This window comes from Agelaius tricolor, unplaced genomic scaffold, assembly GCF_023055355.1.
Source record: "Agelaius tricolor isolate 1412-34295 unplaced genomic scaffold, bAgeTri1.0.p SCAF_10, whole genome shotgun sequence".
NCBI lineage: Eukaryota > Metazoa > Chordata > Aves > Passeriformes > Icteridae > Agelaius > Agelaius tricolor.
Window position 1 is genome coordinate 12,238,101 of NW_027269270.1, and position 19,769 is coordinate 12,257,869.

General features: G+C 41.3%; 1 protein-coding gene across 1 annotated transcript in view; it reads right to left on the minus strand.

The window, feature by feature from the left end:
• The window catches only part of ITPRID2 (ITPR interacting domain containing 2), a 40,493-nt gene that overhangs the window by 14,627 nt on the left and 6,097 nt on the right, over nucleotides 1-19,769 (minus strand). The window contains exons 5-11 of the mRNA XM_071434803.1: nucleotides 19,095-19,151; nucleotides 16,430-16,466; nucleotides 15,109-15,207; nucleotides 14,442-14,650; nucleotides 12,957-13,651; nucleotides 9,291-9,363; nucleotides 3,058-3,146 (exon numbers count right to left, since the gene is read on the minus strand). Of these exons, the coding sequence (XP_071290904.1) occupies nucleotides 3,058-3,146; nucleotides 9,291-9,363; nucleotides 12,957-13,651; nucleotides 14,442-14,650; nucleotides 15,109-15,207; nucleotides 16,430-16,466; nucleotides 19,095-19,151 (1,259 nt within the window). The remainder of the gene's footprint in view (nucleotides 1-3,057; nucleotides 3,147-9,290; nucleotides 9,364-12,956; nucleotides 13,652-14,441; nucleotides 14,651-15,108; nucleotides 15,208-16,429; nucleotides 16,467-19,094; nucleotides 19,152-19,769) is intronic.

The following is a 19,769-nucleotide window of genomic DNA, read 5'->3' on the forward strand; positions in this document are numbered from 1 at the left end:
CCAACAGTCCAAGAACACCTTCACAGGGCATTGGGGTGGGGAGCAGAAAGAATAATGCACTTAGTGTGCAAGAAAAACGGTGAAGGAGAACAAAGAAACCGTAGTATCAGATACATTAGGAGTACAGTGAAGTATGGCACTAAAAGCAGGTTTTTATTTTCTAAAGAGAAAATTCTTCACACGTTCCTTTGATTTGACAATAAATTCAATATTGTAAGAAGAATAGAAGTTGCAAAATTCTAAGAGCAAGAAGAATACAATGCTAGTATTTTAGGTAGTGATGACAAACAGGTAGCAAGGTCATGGTACAAAGCATTTCCCATTTATAAAGGTTCACAACAGTGAAATGAAGGGTAGCATTAGGAAATGTATACAGAGAACTGAGGAGAACTGCAGACTGTATTGAAGCTGTGTTACAGGACAACACCAAGAATGGGAAAGCCAGTCTGCCCATAAACTAAGCCTGTTTAAATAAAAAATCATTGAAGACTGAGAATATCACATCAGGATGTTAATCTCAGTTGCAGACCACATCTCTCCTGATACTTCTTCCCCTTTTCATTCTAAATAACAGTTTAAAACAGAGCACATAAATGAGGGAGTTGCTAATTTAATAGGTAACAAATGGCAGGAAAAGCATTTAAGAGAAAAGAAAAAAGAAGAGCTCTGTTCATTGCAAAGCATATTCTTGAACCTAGCCTGGCTGACTGCTGTATTTACAAGACATTTCCCTAAGAATATGTGGTATAAAGTACACTCTCGGAAATTTACCATAGTTGATGCATGAACTAGAAATTTTCCAACCTCTACTTTCTGCAGTTCTTGCTGCCATTAGGATATTAATTATTAGTTCCTTCTAAAGAGATTATATTTGTCAGGCAACAGTTCCTTCTCCAACCATCTAGAAGATTTCAGCCATGAATGTCATCTTCACAAGTACATACCTAACACTGCACTCACTAGCACAGCCACAAATTATTGTGAAAGAATGTGCACATTCAGACGGTTTTCAAGTTAAAGGTACTAAATGAGCAAAAGATTATAATGTTTAGGTGAAATCATACGGGCTACATGTGTGTCTATCTGTGTCCTAATCCTCCATCACAATGTTCAACTATGAGTAAAGCATAAGAACTTGGATAGAGAGTTCTGGCTTCTTTGGTAACAGAAAACCCCTCTGCAGAATACCCTATCTCAATATCAAAATCTCCCTCAGAAATCTTAATTATGGAAGTTCAGAGATGAAAGGCAATATGGTTCAAATTTTGAGTTCTCTCCTGAGTTTCAGAGGAAGGCTATGGGTGCTAGAGTCAATAATTTAACAGTAGATGGCACTAAATTACCATACTTTTAAGAAACAATATATACTCCTCTGTATCCCCTTCCTCTTTTCATAGATTCTCTTCTCCAGCTGCCAAGTTCTCATTTCCCCTAGCTGCATCATTCACCCATATTTTCTGAATTCAGCTCAGCACTTGGTCAGAATTAAGGAGTAAAGGTGGCAGAGGAGAGCCTAGCAATTCCATGGCACAAACCTCATGCAGCCTCAACATACCTTTTCAAAACAGCAGAACAGAAAACAGAAATCTCTTCCCTTTACAGCCAACACAGATAAACTCCAGCAATATTCCAGTGAAAGGGTACTTAGCTGCAACATACTTTTAGTGGGCTCTTAATCAGGTTGCAACCAACATAAAAATCAAGAGTGACCAACTCTTCTCTGAGTCACCTTCTAACATGCCTGTCAACTTCAGTGCATTCACAGCTCTGTAGAGAGCTGAGTAAGTATGTCAGATGATCATGCTCTTTGCAGGAACTCAAGATCATTTTCCCTTTATTCAGTATTACTCCCTTTCTTGCTCTTGGAAAGCATTAAGCTGATGTTTAGGGGAGACAAAGACTAACACTGTCTCGGCTTTTATTTTGGTACTCAGTTGAAGAACTACTAAATCAGAAAACCCAGAATTCCAGAACCAAAATGAAAAAGCAACATTGATGGATAAAGAGGGTAAAAACCTCTTCCTAGTAACTGCCAAACAGCTTTTAAAATGCTTGGTGTGCCACAAGGGAGAAACACATGGTAGCGTAAGAAACAGTTCAGCAGATACAAGCTATAGAGATGAAATTGCTGGAGATACCCAGAATCCCATTTATTCATTTGGGCTGTGGTCTAGGTCTCAGGAACAGCTGGCCTTGAGAACAGGATCCAATTCAAGGCTTTTGTCTGGCTGACTGACAGGCCAATCAAATCATGGCTATTACTGTGTGAATGTTTTAGAAGAACCAGGAGAACAGCTCTCCAAAATATCAGACACAATGCTGTGCAAGCATGTGTATTGAGCACACACCTAAACACCAGGCTGGAACAAAAGCTTTCCCTAAAACATGAGGTCTCTGGTCAGCATCACAGCAATTTCTGGGACTAAGATCAAAGAAACTGGAACAAGAAAGAGCATCGAAGGTCAAGATAACTAAAGTTAGTCTATCTTCAGTAAAGTTAGACTATCACAGTAAAGCTAGTGTGAAATTGTTTTCATTTTCTGTCAGTTGGTAATTAAAAAAAAAAGAAAGAAAAAAAAGAAAAAAAAAGAAAAAAAAAAAAGAAAAAAAGAAAAAAAGAAAAAAAAAAGAAAAAAAAAGAAAAAAAGAAAAAAAAAGAAAAAAAAAGAAAAATGCACGGGGCGGGGGAGAGAAGAACATGGGCAGTGGGAAGGCAAAAATGATTAAAAAATTAAATAATCAGCAGAATAGCTATAATCTTTCAAGACCTTAATCTCTACCCACTACTGAGAGGAATCAACAGTGAGAAAAGATATGCCAGTAACAGCAAACAGAACATACTGAATTTAGATTTTATTCCAGTCCCAAGTCTACCCAGATTAACCTACCAGAAAGGCTTTCAAATCTGAACACAGGGACTTGGCAGGTCCAGCTCTGAAAACTATGATTTTATAGATCTAGACTGACAGTCACAGTAACAGTCAACATCAACATCCCTCCTACCCTCCCCTGTTTCACACTAATCAGGAGTATTTCAGCCACAGGATGAAACCTTACCTGAAGCTGACTGAATGGAGAACAGTCTGTAGAGTCCTCAGCAAAGCCACTGCTGTCAGAGTGCTGACTTGCTGTCCTTAAGAGCTGATCTGTTTGAAACAACCAAAACCCAACTGTAATTACTTTACAAATCACGGCCTTTCAAGACCAATCCCATTCAATACAAGCTTTCCTTTTACAGCAAAAAACCATGAAATGGGTAATACAATTGCTTTTCAAGTTCCACTTTGAATGAAACAGAGAAACAACTTGTTTGTTTCAAACAAAATCTCACCCAAAGCCCTACTTGTGAAACTTCAAGCAACCTTTTTTTACATTTTTCCTTCCTATGCTGTGGAAAAAAACCTCTGCAGATTTTGCCACTGTTGGAGTTCTCCTTTCACAAAACTGCATCACTGATTAATTCACAGGCAGTGGAAGAGTTGCTTTTGTGTTGAAAAGTACAGATTTGACACCTCTCCTGATCATGGAGATACTGAAGATCACTGGTCTCCTACCAGCCTACACCACCCCACACACCCAAAAGGACAGCATCACATGGGCAGAGAGGGCCATGTGGAAGGCTCTGCCAATTGCTGGAGAGGATCCTCCACTGGGTTAGTAGACAAATGCAGAACATCCCTTACACATCAATGGGCAATCTGCCAAAGCACATTCCCAGTGCTCATTTTATACACCAGAGATAAGATCCTCCTGCTTGTTCCTTTCTACTCTCATTAGGTAAGCATTAAAATAGCCTAAAGAGGCTCTAAAACCCTAAGTGCTTCCCAGGAGTGATTTCCTCTGGTGCAAGCACTGCACTCACTAAGCAGCTTTGCAGGGAGATCTCAGCAAGCTCTGCAGCACACTATTGCAAGTATATTTTTCCTGACTGGACACAGGAAGCACCCACCAAGTGCAATGTTCACCTTATGGCACCAGAAACATTTTGCCCAGCCTGAGGTGGGCAGCAACCTTATCTCACTTTTAGATCTCAGCAGAAGTATAAAATCTTGGAGATGGGAACTACAGTGGCCTGTAGCCCCAGGCCCCTGCCATTTTCTCCTCTGGAGCTTTAGGCAAGAGTTTGCTGCTGTCTCCTCAAAGGCTCAATGCAGAATTTTGTCCCAGTTAAATGTAGTCATATAATTAATCCCAGTTCACAGCACAATGCAGTGGCATGCATTATGAAAACTGTTGGATATTCATAACTAAATTTTTTAGTATTAATTTTGATAAACATTTTACTAACACAGAAATAAGTAAGAGCCTGCAACAGCCTGTGAACACCAGTAGAGGCAAACTACCCACTAAGCTTCTGTATCAGTGATGTCACACAGCTTTTAGGGAGTGCCTTTCAAATCATGCTGCTGCTCTGTTATCATGGTAGCCACAATATCCTGCGATGACAAACAACTTTTCTACCTCAAGACAGACATCCCCACCCAACTCCCAGTAAGGACAATGGAAATTACTTCCCTGAGAACTGGATCTTATTAACTGACTAATTCACTTAATACAGCTGAAAGAGCATGCCATGAACAGCTTGCCACTACAGCTGAAGCTGGGGGGAAGCTGTTACCTTCTTCATGGTGAATAGTTATCTAAATTTGTTGCCAGACATGCAGCCTCCTCTGTCTCTTTTCTTATCTGGTGAATTTTAATAGAAGAGGAAAAAAAAAAAACCACTACTGGTGAAAGCCTTAGCCTCTCATAGGAAAGAGATCCCAATTAGTTCAGATAAAGCAATTCACCAGTGCATGTCCATGAACTTCATTACTGTTCAATAGAACACTGACCTGCCCTTCTGCTTCCTTCTCAGTCAGTATTTCCTTTTCAGCTATAGAAAGGAAAATTACATCTATATGTTTTTTGAAATCAATTCTTAGGCTTCTCAGAGACACAGTACTGAAGTTAAAATGAGTCTTTCAGATAATTTTCTATAGCATTGGCTATTTATGGACATGCTGTGACAGCCTCACAGGACAGATACCACCAGGCAAGGGATCAGCTTAGAGCAGTCATTCATTCACACCAGCCTCATGGCTTATCCATGGCAAGTGACTGGCACAGTATGAACAGATTCAAACTGCCTTGGTTCAACCTAAGGAGACCCATCCCCTTTATACAGTTATCCCTTGCTTTCTGTGCTACAGAGCTGCTAGAATTTTTTAACATTTTAAAGCAAATCAGAAAAGATGTTTTCTGAGTAGTCATCTGCTACCACACCTTACCCTGGTCCTTTGCAAGTTCTTAGGGTTCTCCACAAGACCACCATGATGTAAATGCAGTAAAAAATTTTATAGAGCTGGAATCTCTACTGAATCAGTAGTGAAATGACAAGGTTGGTTCTGTAAAGACTGGTAATACCAACTAGTATTGGTATTATGTACCTGTATATCCCAGTATATGCTGGGATATACAGGTACATAATGGTATCCACCCTCTTGACAAGACTGATCCAGCTATGTAGCCTGCTCTGGATAGCTCTCAGATTCAAGCAAACAAGGAGAAAATAGGAAAACACTTCAAAAAAAGCTACAGAGTTACATTCGGCTCTTGACTAAAGGGCCTCCTGGCAAAGGAGAATCTTAAGACAGGGAGTTTGTGATGGGTCCTCTCTTTTCACCCTGAGTGCAGAAAACTCAGCACCAAAGGTTGGTTTATGGGGACCAGGCTGGGATCATCCCTTATCCCGTGCAACCCCAGGAAGGCAAATATACCTTCTACAAAAAGGTACCACTGCACAACACTGACTCTGCTACTCAAAGCTACTGTCAACCCTACACAGAGGAAATCTTCTGAACTACTGGGAGGAGGCCAGGGGCAGGATAATAACTAAAGTGGAAGAAGGAAGAAGGAACCAGCTACAACAAACAAAACCAGCAGGAACAATCAAACTCCCATCCCATCAGTTTACCAGAGCACAAATAAAAAGGTTTACTAGATTATTGTTTTAAACTATATATATATAAAAAGTATATTTGGGCACTGAATATATGTTAAAAATTGTGTATTCATAAATAATCTAAATAAACTGAAAATGTTCTAAACAAAGAACACATGATGATGAATCAAGTCTGGGGTTTACAAAACATGAGAGCAGATTCAGCAGAGCATCCCTGACAGGGAAATGATTAGTTCATTTATTGTAACATAATAATGAGCTACCAGTGTCAGTGTCACCTCTTCTGTGTCACTCAACTGCTCACATAGAAGAGGTGAAGAAGTATGTGGAAACCGTCCATAAAGTTTTAACATTTTTTTCTTGTACCTGCGCTATTGGAAAAGTTCAAATGCACTTTGTATTTTATAAGATAAACTTTAAATTAACATTCCCAACTTAACAATGAGGTATTTCATTATGGGCTTAAATATCAGTTGTCCCTTTGCATACTGATCACACCATGCACCTCAGCACCAACAAAACCAGCCCAATAGGGAGCCCTGCTGCAAAAACTCTGAGTCCCTGGGGATTTCCTTGCTTCTGGACAGAGAAGCACAGACTCCCACAAATACTAAATCTGTTCCAGATGTTTTCTTCTCACTCCCCCATCTCCAATCTCCTGTGGAGCTGCACCCACAGAGAGCTATAAATACAATAATATATTAAGGACAGGAAGTGCTGATGATGTGCTTTCTTCCCTTTCAAGGATTAAACTTGCAAAACCAATAACCTTAATGCCTTAAAAGAAACAGGTCTGTGGCTACTCAAAATTTCACAGAGCCATGTTGATGCCAACAACCAGACATTCATGATTTGCAGTGTCTTGAGAATGCTTTTTCCTCTAGGCATTGTACCTGTATTTGTCTTGCTTTTGGGGCATTTTTTTTGAATGGAAGGTGCTGCTGTATGATATGTCAGTAAGAATTTTTGTTTTGCACTAACAAACCTTTCTACCAGATAACTCTGCAATATGCTTTTTTTATAGTGGACATTTAGCAGTGCTGTGTGTTTGCAAACTAGCTGAAGCTTTTAATTCTTGTGTTCCTAAAACAACTGAGACAAGAAACATGCTTTAGTTAGGAGTCTAAACAGCAGTAGACTGTGTTGTTCAACCATAATAGTCAACAGTCAGCCAGACTATTTCAGTAAGAAAAGAGAGTATCTTTTTATTTGAATAGTTCACTTCTTATTAAAAGCCCTCTTAATATGCCTTACAAACCACTGTAAATTTCAGAGAAAGCATCCATAGCCCTCTGTGCAGATGTAAAATGACACTGCAAGGTTTCTAATAATCTGTACCAAAGAACACCAGCCCTAGTAATTGACAAAGAAATACCACCACATAAAAAAGAAGTACAGAAGTATTCCTTCAAGGGAACTATTCATCTGGAACAAATCTTTATGTGTGCTTACATACACCAGAGAAAAAGCCACTGAAAAAAGTGGGTTTGTGTAAGGATTGTCAACTGAAATCACACTGCAACAGAGGATCTGTGGTTGAATTTCATGCTGATCCCACCTCATGAGATTGCTAGCAAGAGTGGAATTTCACATTCAGACACAATGGCCAGAATTTTTAGTAAGTGACCACTAACTTTGTATGCCTTCTAACTTGGTGAACATCCACCCTCTGAGAAAGCAGGCTGAAAGGCCTCCATGTTGTCTCATGTTGGACAGCTTGCAAAAAAAAAAGTCGGCTACAGTTTTTCTACATTTTGGGTAAGTTCTCCATCAATGTTCACCCTCTTGGCAACTTGACTGAAATCCACAGAGAACAAAGTCCTAAATTTTTTGCATCTCCCAGGTGAAATAAAATGCTGGTCTCAGACTAACTTTCAGCAAATGTTCAGGTAGTGATACCCTTGTCAGATAAGTCATAGAAAACTCTAGGCAATGCCTACCTGATAATAAAGTGTCACCACTAATCTGTGTGAAGTGTATTCAGAAATAGGAGAGACATAGTGCCTGGGAAACATGACCTGGGCCTGCTTCAGTCAGACTGAAGTCCCATTGCTAGAACTGTTGGTAGCTTTCAGCAAGTACACACAGGACCATCTCACTTTTCTTTCTTGTGTGGTGGAAGAAGAGGGTAAAATAACTACTGGGAGCAGAAAAGATGAAAAAAATTATTTTGTCTCCTCCCTAACTGCAGCTCCCAGTTCCTTAACTTAGTTTTCTCTGAAAAGCTCTCCCTGAAGCTGGAGAGGCCAGCCAACAGGAGACCTGCCCTATAAAAACTGCACTTCTTTTCATGTAGTCATGTAAAGCAGGTGGAGGAAGGAGGAAGTATGCAAGGAGGAAGTACTAGGAACAGTCAGAGATTCAGTTTCTGGCAATCCTTAGTGGCCTATGCTTGTACCAGAGGAAGCTTAGTGAGCACCAGGCTGTGTTGTGCAGAACACTGATGAACAAGTAGCACAAGCTATCACCAATAACCAGGCATTACTCTCCCACACTTAGTCCAGGGCACTCTCAAGCACGTTCATGCAATTCAGCTGACAGGTCATACGACTGTCAATTCATTTGTGCAAATGCAAATAAGATGATCTGTGTTTCTTTAGACAGGTTCTTCTGCCTCTCTTAAGTATTTAGAGATGCTATTCATGTTTCACCAAGAAATTGCACGCATCTAAGCACCTCCCTAAGTGCAACAAGCTCTAGTTCCTCTTTAATTAAATGTATCAGCTAGAGAATGAACTTCACTTGCCCACACTGGGCAAAGTAACGATCCAAAATAAACTTAAAAATCATCTTTATCCCTCTGCCAAGCCATAAAACACATAAATAAGAATTTGAGACAAAAGCACAAATGAAGTGAACCCCAACAGCCAGTGCACAGTGTTCTGCATGTGAGGGACTATAGTTTCCACGTGGGTGTAGAGACACTAGTTTTCGGTGCAAGCAGCCTGCAGACAGAGCAGTAGTGCATAGGAAAAAGCTGCATGTATCATGCAATTTAGGTTTAAAACAATGTAATTTCAGTTTAAATGGGTATCTTAAATTACAGGATCTACTAAGGAAAAAAAAAAATCCCACACAATCTGAATTAACATTTCAGGCCGTCTGAACTACCATCAATTACACAAAAGTGAAAACAGCCAGTGAGGTTATAGGGCTGTTGTCTTGCCTGTAATTTGGTTGCCACTTTGTAGTAATGTTCTGTGATTTAGCTAAAAAAAAAACCCAGGTCTTTTTTATTTCTAGAGAGAAAACAAACTTTAGAAGCTTAAAATATCTGAATCAGCCTTTCAGAGATGGAAGGACACTCAGCAGTCTGCTGTCCTCACAGAAGCTGAAGTCTACTCACCTTTCCTTGACTTGGTCACTGCTAGCTGATGTGTAGCTGAAACGTGAGGTAGATCCCCCTCTGTACTCTGGATCTATCAGGAAGAGGAGATGAATATTTTGTCAGGCCAACCGGAATATATTCCTGTACTTAGGAATGCCTAAGCTATACACACTGCACATGCAGGAGTAGGTTTTGGTGGTTTTTTCCTCCAATCGAACAACCTATACTGGTGCAAGGAGCAAATTGTGATCTCCTTGAACCACCTTTCACCAGGCATTCAGCAATGCTCCTGGAGGAGAACAGTGATCCTTAGGCAGCACCTCCCATGCAGAGCACAGACCTCCCCCTGGTTACCCTCTGCACGCAAAAGACCTGGAAATCACATTCTGTGACAACACAGAGCTCTCAGTTCCTCTTTGACAAAACACTAAAATTACTGTGTGAAAACACCTCTGACCACCTTTACACTACTGTCTTTTTCCAGTCAGAACTCTTGGCCCTTCATTTGAATATAAAGAACAAGTACAATACATTTTAAAAAATGTATCAGGAGGTCAGCAGTCATGGACTGTCATCTGCTGCCCTACCAACTACTTCCTACAAGCCACCATACCTCCAGCAGAAGGACCCAGACCCAGCCAGAACCTACTCCAGACTTCACCATGCCACTACTCATGGAAATAATTGCTAAGTCTTTCAGCACAGAAAAGGAAGATAATGTATTCAGATCCATGCACGTTTCAACTGGGAAATGTAAAACTACATAAAAATGAATCCTTTCACTCAGTAACTTTGTGAAACACAGTCTTATTAAGAAAGCAGTTCTCAGGCAAATGTTCAAACAATGAAAACAATATGCCTAAAATCTCAACAGGGAGGCCTTTGTTTGGTTCAAACCCTAGAATATGTTCTCTCTTTTTGCATGTGATCCAGAAAAAATCCTAATGGATCACACGCAAGTCTACATGCACACCCCCCCTGTCCAACTCTCCCCAACCCTTCCCTCCAATGGGCTGCCAGCCCAGTTTCAAAATTATCATGCAATGAATTTATCTCAATTTTTTATCAACTTAAAAATGTAAAAATCAAGATACTGATGTTGATAAGCCAAAATTAGTATTTGGCTAAAAAAGAGGTTATATTTGCATTGATCTCATGTGTATAGCAGTCACAAGGGTACATTTTCTTAGTTACAAAGGTTTTGAGGAGTATTTGGCCTGAACTTTTCACCATTATAAGTGAGCAGCATTACTTTTACACAATAAACCTAGTGGCTTCTGTTCTTTTAGGAGATGAAGGCTGTACCAAAGGGGTAAATCCTTATTTCATCCAAATGCAGGGGAGCATAGAAGGAGCTCACCATTTAAGATTAGGAAAAAATTTGTTTGGTTTTTTTATTTTAACAAAGAACAACAAGTAATCTTACAGACACTTTAATAAAACTGGCCTTCCAGGAAGATGTCTTGATTCTCTCAAACCTCCCAGTTTCTGATGGCTAAATTTGCAGCCTTCCAAAAGCTAAGCCTCTTCTCATTTAAATACCATCCACCTCCTGTCCTTGGCTGGGAGACAGCATTCCAACCGTGTCTGCAGCACGTTGCAGCTTCTCAAGCACACAGAAGCTCCTTCCCCATCCCTCCAGCCAATATTCCTGCTGGTAAGTGACCTTCAGGACTGTCATTGGCCACCTCAGGAGTGGGTGTTTGGGGGAAATCCTGTCCTGACTCACTGCCACACTAGCTATCTTCACAGCCACAGACTTCCGAAGGGCACGCAAACCTCCAAGGCATTTGTAAGCCTGGGAAAGAACTTCCTTGATATATCTGTCATCTTTCTTATGCATAAGAATGCACTCCATGCCAAGCTAGGAAAACAGGGGGAGGAGTTACTGTCACTGTTTCTAATACAGTTTATTGTTCATTACAACCTGCTTAGAGACGCACAAAAATAAAATCCCACTGCCAGGAATTGTTCTAAAATGTCTTCAGCAAAACTGAATCCCTCCCTCCCAGGGATCTGTAGGCAGTTGATAAGTATATACTATATTGCATAAACAAAAAATCCACCAAAATCCCATCCCACATCATATGCTGTCTTGCCAAAACAGCTGTGTTTATGCCTGGCATCCCTGCACAAAGTGTGCAACCAAAACTCTGCAAACACATCACACTTGAGCAGAATTCAGCAAGTCTTTCCAGCCAGCTTACTCTGAAGGAAAATTCCACACCTCTTTTTAATATAAACACATGTATATACATGTATATAAAATACATTAATTGTTTCAGTTTTGCCCAAGGGAACCAAAAATGGATTTCTCCTCTGAAATATATGGCAAAATGCATTGCTGCTCAGTCCCACCCAATTGTGCCAATGCAAACATTTTTGTAGCTACACAACAAGCTGTATCAAGAAAATTATCTGGCTGAAAACTAAGCCAGGAAAAAGAAATAAATCAAAATACACTGAGTTTCTTTTTCCCCTCTAAACTGGACTAGTCCTTTGTTCTGGTTCAGTAGATGGCCACCCAACGTGTGGGTAGGACACACTGGAATAAACAAGTGCTAGGAAGCACAAGAGGCTTGAATACCTTTTTGTTTTTTGCTTAATGATTACCTTTAGCTACAACATCAGTTGATCTAGAAGAGCTTGTCATGACAATATGACACTAGACACAGTATCTTCTAAATCATCACTTCATCATTCACTGTAAAATTCTGTGGTTTTTCTATTCACTTGCTTTCTACATTTCACCGATGAAATCACAATATCTTTCATTTTATGTATCTATTTCACACAGACAAAAAACTTAACTGCTGAACTTTTCACATTGAAATGTGTCCACAAAAGCGTCTACTCATTTAAGAATATTGAGACAGTTCTTACAATTTGAGCAGCAAGTCTATACAAAAATTGCATTCTTGAATTAGTAGGCTATATGCTTACTAGCCCAATAAACAAATCACTTACAGGAACCTGGGAATTAAAAGTCCTTTGGGACAATTATCAATATGAAAATGGATATCTGCATATATGAAGATGTTAAAAGACAACTAGCACAAACTTTGTAATTAAGTCTTGCCAAAAGTCATGTCACAGCGACCTTCAATGTGCTAATTTCCAGAGAACAAATAAATCAACTTAGAGTAGATTGTAATCAAAACTGAAAGTTGCACAAGATGAGCACCTCACGCTACATGAAAGTCCCTCCTCTGTTTCACTGCAACGAAACTTTTGCTTTATTCACGAATTTATCTTTAATAAATATCAATTAATAAATTGAATTTACTTCTACGCAACAAAAGTAATGATTTCTAGTTAACAATTTAAGTAAAGTAAAAACTAAACATGAAGTTTTGCTGTGTACAAAGCCTAACCTAGATTTACTTACACAGGGAAACCTTCCCTTGAGTTATGCCAGTGATAGCAATTACCTGAATTTGATTTAAAAAAAAAAGAATGAGAACTTTCCCAGTGACTTAGGAACAACAGCAGCAACAGCACCAAGTTACCTCATTAAGAGGATCAATTACAGCAGCCTGCAACTGCTGGGAAAGCGCAACACAGAGAATTTCAAGTATTCCTGGAGAAAACACTGTCAACTGCACAGGAGGGAACATTCCTGTGCTGGCAGACAGGGAGTTATGTAAACTGTAAGCACAAATAAAGTCATGGATCTTCACCCACCTCCTCCATCTCAAAGGAGTCCTTCTGCTGCAGCATTAGGTTCACGAGGGACGGGTTTGCGAGGGGAGCGCAGGGGTCTCTCGCCGGCGATGCCGTGCACAGTCTCTGTGTCAGGACACTGCTGTCGGAGGTGCTGGAGCTGCTGCTGAGGCCTGGCGAGTCCAAAAGCCCGGGTTCCTCGCATGGTCTATCCTGGGCACTTGCCAGCCTGCCACCCTGCCCATCTGCTGGAGGCACAGAACCCTCCTGTGTTCCGTCAGCCAGAGCAGGGAGGTGCGTGGGTCTCTCTGCGCTTGCAGCCTTTGTCTGACTGCCGGCTATCTCCTCCTTTACAGGAGCCAAAGAAGAGGGACAGTCTTTCTTTTTAGGATATTTTGGCAATTTAGATTCATTTTTAACATCATTCTCCTCACTCCCTACTTCAGCTGGACTTTTCCCTTTTTCAACAGGCGAGGGACTTGAGGAGCCGCTGCCATCAGCTTGCTGTGTGCCACACAGATTGAGTTTTGACAAGGTCTTCATTAACCGACTGGCTGTGTTGCTGCGATTCAAAGGGGGAGGGCTGGATGCCTCTTTGCTGGAAGACACTGAATTCATACTACCAATTTTCTGCAAAGGAGTCCCAGAGACTTGAGAATACAAAGAAGAAAAAGCATTGGCCACAGTAGTAAGCACTTCAATCTGACGAAAACGACCTGCACAGGAATAAAACACAAGGCATATCTGAAGAGGGAATTTTGATCATAATCTCTGCCCAACCCCACAAACCTCCTCCTACTTTTATCAGGTGCCTCTAAGGCTGAATGAACACTTCCTAGACGTGGAAGATGAAAGTCATACCCTACTATGGAAAAAAAAATCTCTACTAAATGCACAAGAACAGCACGCAAAGTTCTCCCAAATTAAATCAGTGGCATGTGTGTGTGACACAAGTTTATTTACAAAATGCTAGAAAGGAAGTGTTACTCACATTGCTCTCTCCAGCTACAACTACAAAAGGACAGCTATGCCCTCATTTCAGCAGCGCTCATTACTGTTCCAACAAAGCTGTTGTCCAAGTCCATAGAAATACTGCCCCAGATTTCAACAATGACAAAAATAGGTCACTGCCACCCAGAAAAAAAATCCCACCCAGCAACTGAAGAACACCAGAAACAGAAGGATATTGCTATTTGTTTCAGTGCTCTAAAGCTGCACCAGAAGAAAAGATGAGAATGATACAAACTAGAAGGCAGCATACCTTAGAGGATGCCTTTTATTTCCCTCCCTCACTAAAATCCTTCCACTCACCCCAAGGAGTACCACCCTGGTGGTCACCTCTTGCCTATTTAAGACCAAGTAAGAGTTTTATTATGAATTCTGAATGGAATGTTGGCCTTTAGGCTGTAACAGAGTTTTGCCAGATTATTAGATACACACCTCTTTTGGGGTCGTTTACAGAGTTAATAAACTCATACATAAACTGTGCTTCAAAAACATACTTACTTGTTAAAGCAAAACTTGGGTTTTCCACTTCCATGCGCTGTATTTGAGCATTCAAAAACACTTTGATATCTATCCCTCTGGCAAATGATGATGAATTAAAAAATCTCGCTGGAATTTTTGAAGCAATATCTGGTTCATCTCTCCCAAACCCAAGGTTATAGAGCACTTCTTCAGGATCTTCCTCATAAAGCTCCAGTAATTCAGAAACACTAGACAAATGAAAGATGTTAACCATCTACATGTCTCCTTTTAAGATCCAGTCCCTTCTATCAAACTGCTAACTCAGCCCAGTAACCACTTTGGTTTATTGAACTTTTGACTCCTACAGCTCAGACTAGTTTTGGAAATAATTGTGGAGATCTCTGCATCAAAAGTTTTCATTCTCATTATGAGAGCCTTTGGGCCAGACACATCACAGATCCAATCCTGTAATTTCTAAAATCAGTCCTATACTACAGAGCCCAAATTTTAAAATGCCATTAAAAGTTCAGGCATTTTTAATGTTTAGGTCCATTTGTTAGCATTTACTGAAAACCACAACAAAAGACAAACAGAAGTTTTCCAAGCAACCAAATGAAAATCCCTTTCTCAGCTACTAAATGCAGCAAGGTACATAAACAAGTCAAGTCCATGAACTGAGGAACAGACATTTTAAGCAGAGTTTTACCTTGAAACAGTTGCGCTGCTTTTTCCAGAGCCCGTGGAGTTCATACTTCTCCCCTTCTGATGGAACTGCAGCCTCCTGTCCTTTGCCAGTACACCATTGCTGTCAACATAAACAGAGAGGACCCCTGTGATAAACCTCTTCTGTTCAGGGACTTGATTCTCTGTCTCACTGGAGAGCTAACCCGCCAGCACTGCCGAACTTCTCTTTTTCCCTTCAGTGTTCTCTGGTTTATATTATCCATGTCATTTATTGAAATACAGAAACAAAAGCAAACCCTGGGCCACCTCAGTAAAAATGTACAAAGACAGTATGACTTTGAAGGCAAATGCGAGCTGAGAAAACAACCCCCAATCTGCCCTTGCTGCCCCACCCTCCCTGTTTCCACCCTCCTCCAGTAAGGAAGCCCAGCCTCGGGTGAGCTGTCCTTGCCCTGCCTTTTCCTGCCTCCCCTGGGCCGCTGCCTCCTCCAGCAGGGCCACCTCTCCATGCAGGGCCACCCTCTCCACACCCTGGGTACCCTGCTCCCCCCAGGTCCCACCCGCCCAGATCTGGCTGGGGACACTGAAGAGGCTCCTGGGGAAATGAAGCAAGACGAGGTGCAGCCCACACTGCTGGCCAGTCTCTCTCCCAGTCCCAAACTATTTCTTTCCTGCATCTGGAGAAGCTGCCTGAGCATTAGATGGTATCCTGGGTTCAAACATACTTTTCCAGTTAATCTCTCTGAAGAACAAACTGTTCCCCCCCGAACAGCCACCAAGAAACCAAAGGTGGCAGACGATTCACCTAAAAGTGTGTATTTATTTATGGAGCCCAACTCAGGAGGAATAGAGAGGATGTTTTCCACAGGGGCTGTGCAGTATTCCACTGAAGTCTCAGTGGGGTTTTAGTTTCAGCACATTTTATTTAGAAGCTCTAACCATCTCTCCTCTCTCAAAGTCTTCTTTCCCTGCTCCCAAAACATGTCTGCTGTGACAGGCAAAACTAATTTTCCCTTGAAATTTCTGAAACAGTGAGCAACCAGTGAGGCAAAGAAGGTTAATCATGCTACATTGCTAAGATTTGTCATTTCTCTGTTTTCCTCCTGCTACTCCAAAATCTATGTCAGGTCTGCTGAAAGAACACAAAATCTTTTTTTTTTCTGCACCTCCTAACGGCTCTTTCTGTGTTATCTGGATCACCCCCTTCACTCTCATGTAAATAGACACAAGCAGAGGAGCTTTAGTTCTGTGGTAGCCCCCATGACTTCCACTGCCCATTCTCCCCCCCGCCCTTCAGTATAAATATTCCTCTGAAGTAAACAAACACAAAAAAATATGTTTACCATGTTTCTGTTTGGGCATCACTCCGTAGTTGATTAGCTGTAGAGAAAGAAGAAGAAGTTATATCCAGACCTCTTCAGAACTACACTTCTGACAATCAGTACGAAGAAGCAGACAGCGAGCATGTTTACCAACAGTCCTGCATAAACCAGATTTTACTTCTTCCATATAAATGATTGTCAAGGGTTTCTAGTATATGGCTGATATAAAATGATCTGGTTTATTAAAGCTCTGTTTAAAATTATATCTCATATGGACACAAGTTTACATCCTGTCATTAATCTCATTACTTGAAATTTCAATTGCGATAAGCTGGTAATTGTTATATAAACCATTTATTACTTTGCGACTGAAGACATGATTACCAGCTGCAGGGCTGTTCCTGGGTGGGAAGGGGAGGAGGACAAGCAGGCATGCAAAGATTGCTCCAGGTGAGAAAGGAAAGAATATAAGAAAGGCAGCTGGCCCCACAGCCAGGTGCTGAGACTATTTGTTCATCTTCTCATCAGCAAAGTGGGGCAGGGCCCTGGCTGCCTGAGCTGGACCAGAGCTCAGTGAAGCCCCTGGTGCTGATGGGGCCAGCAGACATTGATAGGGCAGGAGGGATAGTTGATAGGGCTCAGAGTTGATAACCTCAGGAGGGAGGCTGTCTGCCAGGTACCAAACACCTGGTCACCAGGCTGACAGGGAAGTCAGCACTTTCCACAGCTGGATCATATGGGGACATTCCAGGCAGCATTATTCTTTCAGAACTGAACTTTGGACTTAAATAATGGGTTCCCCAAAGAGGCAACTCAGCATTAACAACTTGCCCCAGGAGACAGGGGAGGAGCACAGGTCTGTTATAGCAGCCCTCAGAATCAGCTATGAAAAGAGTGATGTCACACACTGCCAGGAAAACCCTGCATCTCGACCTGCTGTGCCAGCAGGGTAAAGTCAGCAGCCGTGAGTAAAACATGGAAACCTCTCAGCCTCTTTGTTTTGGAGACATCACAAAGAAATATATGCAAAACACAGATCCCACATCTCTTCTTTTCAATATTCTTGCCTATAATAGGAAGGTAAGCCTATCTGTAAGGATTATCCAGTGACTAAGTTGAACAGCTGAACCATGGGTTTTAACCAGCTCAGCAGTGGGCCGGGGTTACAGGTCCTGCCCAATGCCCTCTGTACCATTCACACAGGGCTCTGCCTTGCATCTGGACTCAGGCAGTCGTGGCTGCACAAGGGCAGGCCATTCATCCCAGCCTCAAAGGGGCTGTCTGTCTGGCAGGGCACACAGCCCTGCTCCAAGCAGCTCTGTTGTCCCCTTGTTCTTGGATGGGAAGCAAAGCCCAGCACAAACATCCACATCGTTACCCAGAAAAATCAACCAGCAGTTCTAGTACTGGCATCTTTTCATCTGATTTATCATGCTAAAGGCCCACAAAAACCAGCAGTCCTTAGAAATTATAAGCAAAAAAACTGAAAAGAAAAGAGTGACATGATATACTAAAATCCACTGATTCTTGTATTCTTGGTCATAGGCTCAGACCCTTGGATTATCATTACACACAAACTTTTTCTATGAAATCTTTGTGCTGCAGGCAATCTAACAAGTGGAAAAGACTGTCAATAGGAAAATTTAATCCTATTTAATCTATTGCAATAGGAGATTCATTTACTGCTTTTCCATCATTATCAGATCAAGATCATTACCAGATAAACTTTTTTCCCTTAGAAATCTTAAATCTTTAAATATTAAAGACATTTCCTTCCTCCAGGCCTTGTCCCACTACTCTGACACTACTGGCAAGACTAACGTGGAAGGAAAGGGCTTTCTACTACACCAGTTCTGGCACTTAGCAAAAGCTGTAATTCAAAAACATTAAAAGCTAAACTGGGAGTTGTGCCTTTTTGTTTCTAAACACTGAAAGCAGATAATGTCTTATATCCTCTGTCCTACAGATAACTCCAGGACATGGTTTGTGAGACATTTTTTTTTGCTGTTTTACAAATGTCTCTGTTAGAACAGAATCTACAGTGCTTTTGCTAGCTGGTTTATGGACACCTCTGATCACCTCTGATCAACATCAAGGCTAGAAGCCTTTTTTACAAAGTCCACGGGGAACAGCCACATCTCCTTCCCCTTAAAAAAGGGAAGAGAAAGAAAAGGCAAGCAGCTAGCAACAGAAGAGTGTATATTGTGGTTGATCCAAAATACTTACTCAGCTTTGGTGCTTTTCACTTTTCAAAGCACTTAGCTCTTAATGGGTTTGCCTCATGGCTGACAGAACTTCACTCCTCCTTTCAGAAGCTCGCACAGCCACTCCCAAGGGATTCAGTGGAAGTGGGGCATGCATGGCTGCCAAGAGTAACCCATGGACAAGAAGAGCAAGTAGGAGAAATCATTTTCTCACAGCCTTGGTAAGTGCTCCAGGCTGTCCTGTCATTGTGGGTATTAAAATTAGAGGGCAGAAGCAAATTCAGGGCTGCCTCTGACCTTTGGGTCAGAGACTCAGAGTGTTTAACTCTAGCAATAGTCTAAATAACTTCAAAAAGTGAATCTTCATGCATTTCTTGTGTGCTTCATCCTGCTTTTCTAGCCAATGCTGTCCTTCAAAATAAAATTCAGATGACTGAGGATAATTTTCTTTGCTAGAAAAAGTCATAATCTGCCACACCCACCTTCGGCTCCCAAGGATAAGTCATCTTCAAAACTTCCTCCATTTCTCACCAGCATGCCTGAAAACATACAGTTAGCACTTCAACAACTACAATGCTCCAATGTTTTCCTTCCAGCTGCTTATCTAAAGATATTAGCAAGACACTTCATTTGATACAAGAAATAACTAGACTTTATTTACAATCCCTGCATTACTCATGCAGTTAAAATGCATTAAGAAGCAAGAAGTTACATTTCAGAACATAGCAGAATGATTTTGAAAGGAAACAACTATGACACTGCTCTGGTTTTGCACTCAGAAACACTTCCAAGTCAATGTGTGAGCAAATTAACTTCAAGTGGGAACCTGGAGGTGCCACTCAGCACATCTGTGCCTTTGGCTGCTGCGTTATCTATCCTCCAGACATCTTACCAGGAGAATCCAGAGTCTGAGTCCAGCTGGGGCATTCCCCTCTCACCCTCCTGTACCAGATTAGGAGCTGAAGTGAAGACTCAGGCACAACAAGTAATTCTTCTTCACTGTCACTACCTGCCCATTCCCACTGTACTTTGAACTTTAGTATTCAGACCTGCTCGGATAGTAAAATTTTCAGGTGTGGCAACCACAGTTATTAGAGGCAGAGACTGCTTAATGCTCACCAGTTTGGAGACAAAATCACCTCCCTGTTTTGCACATC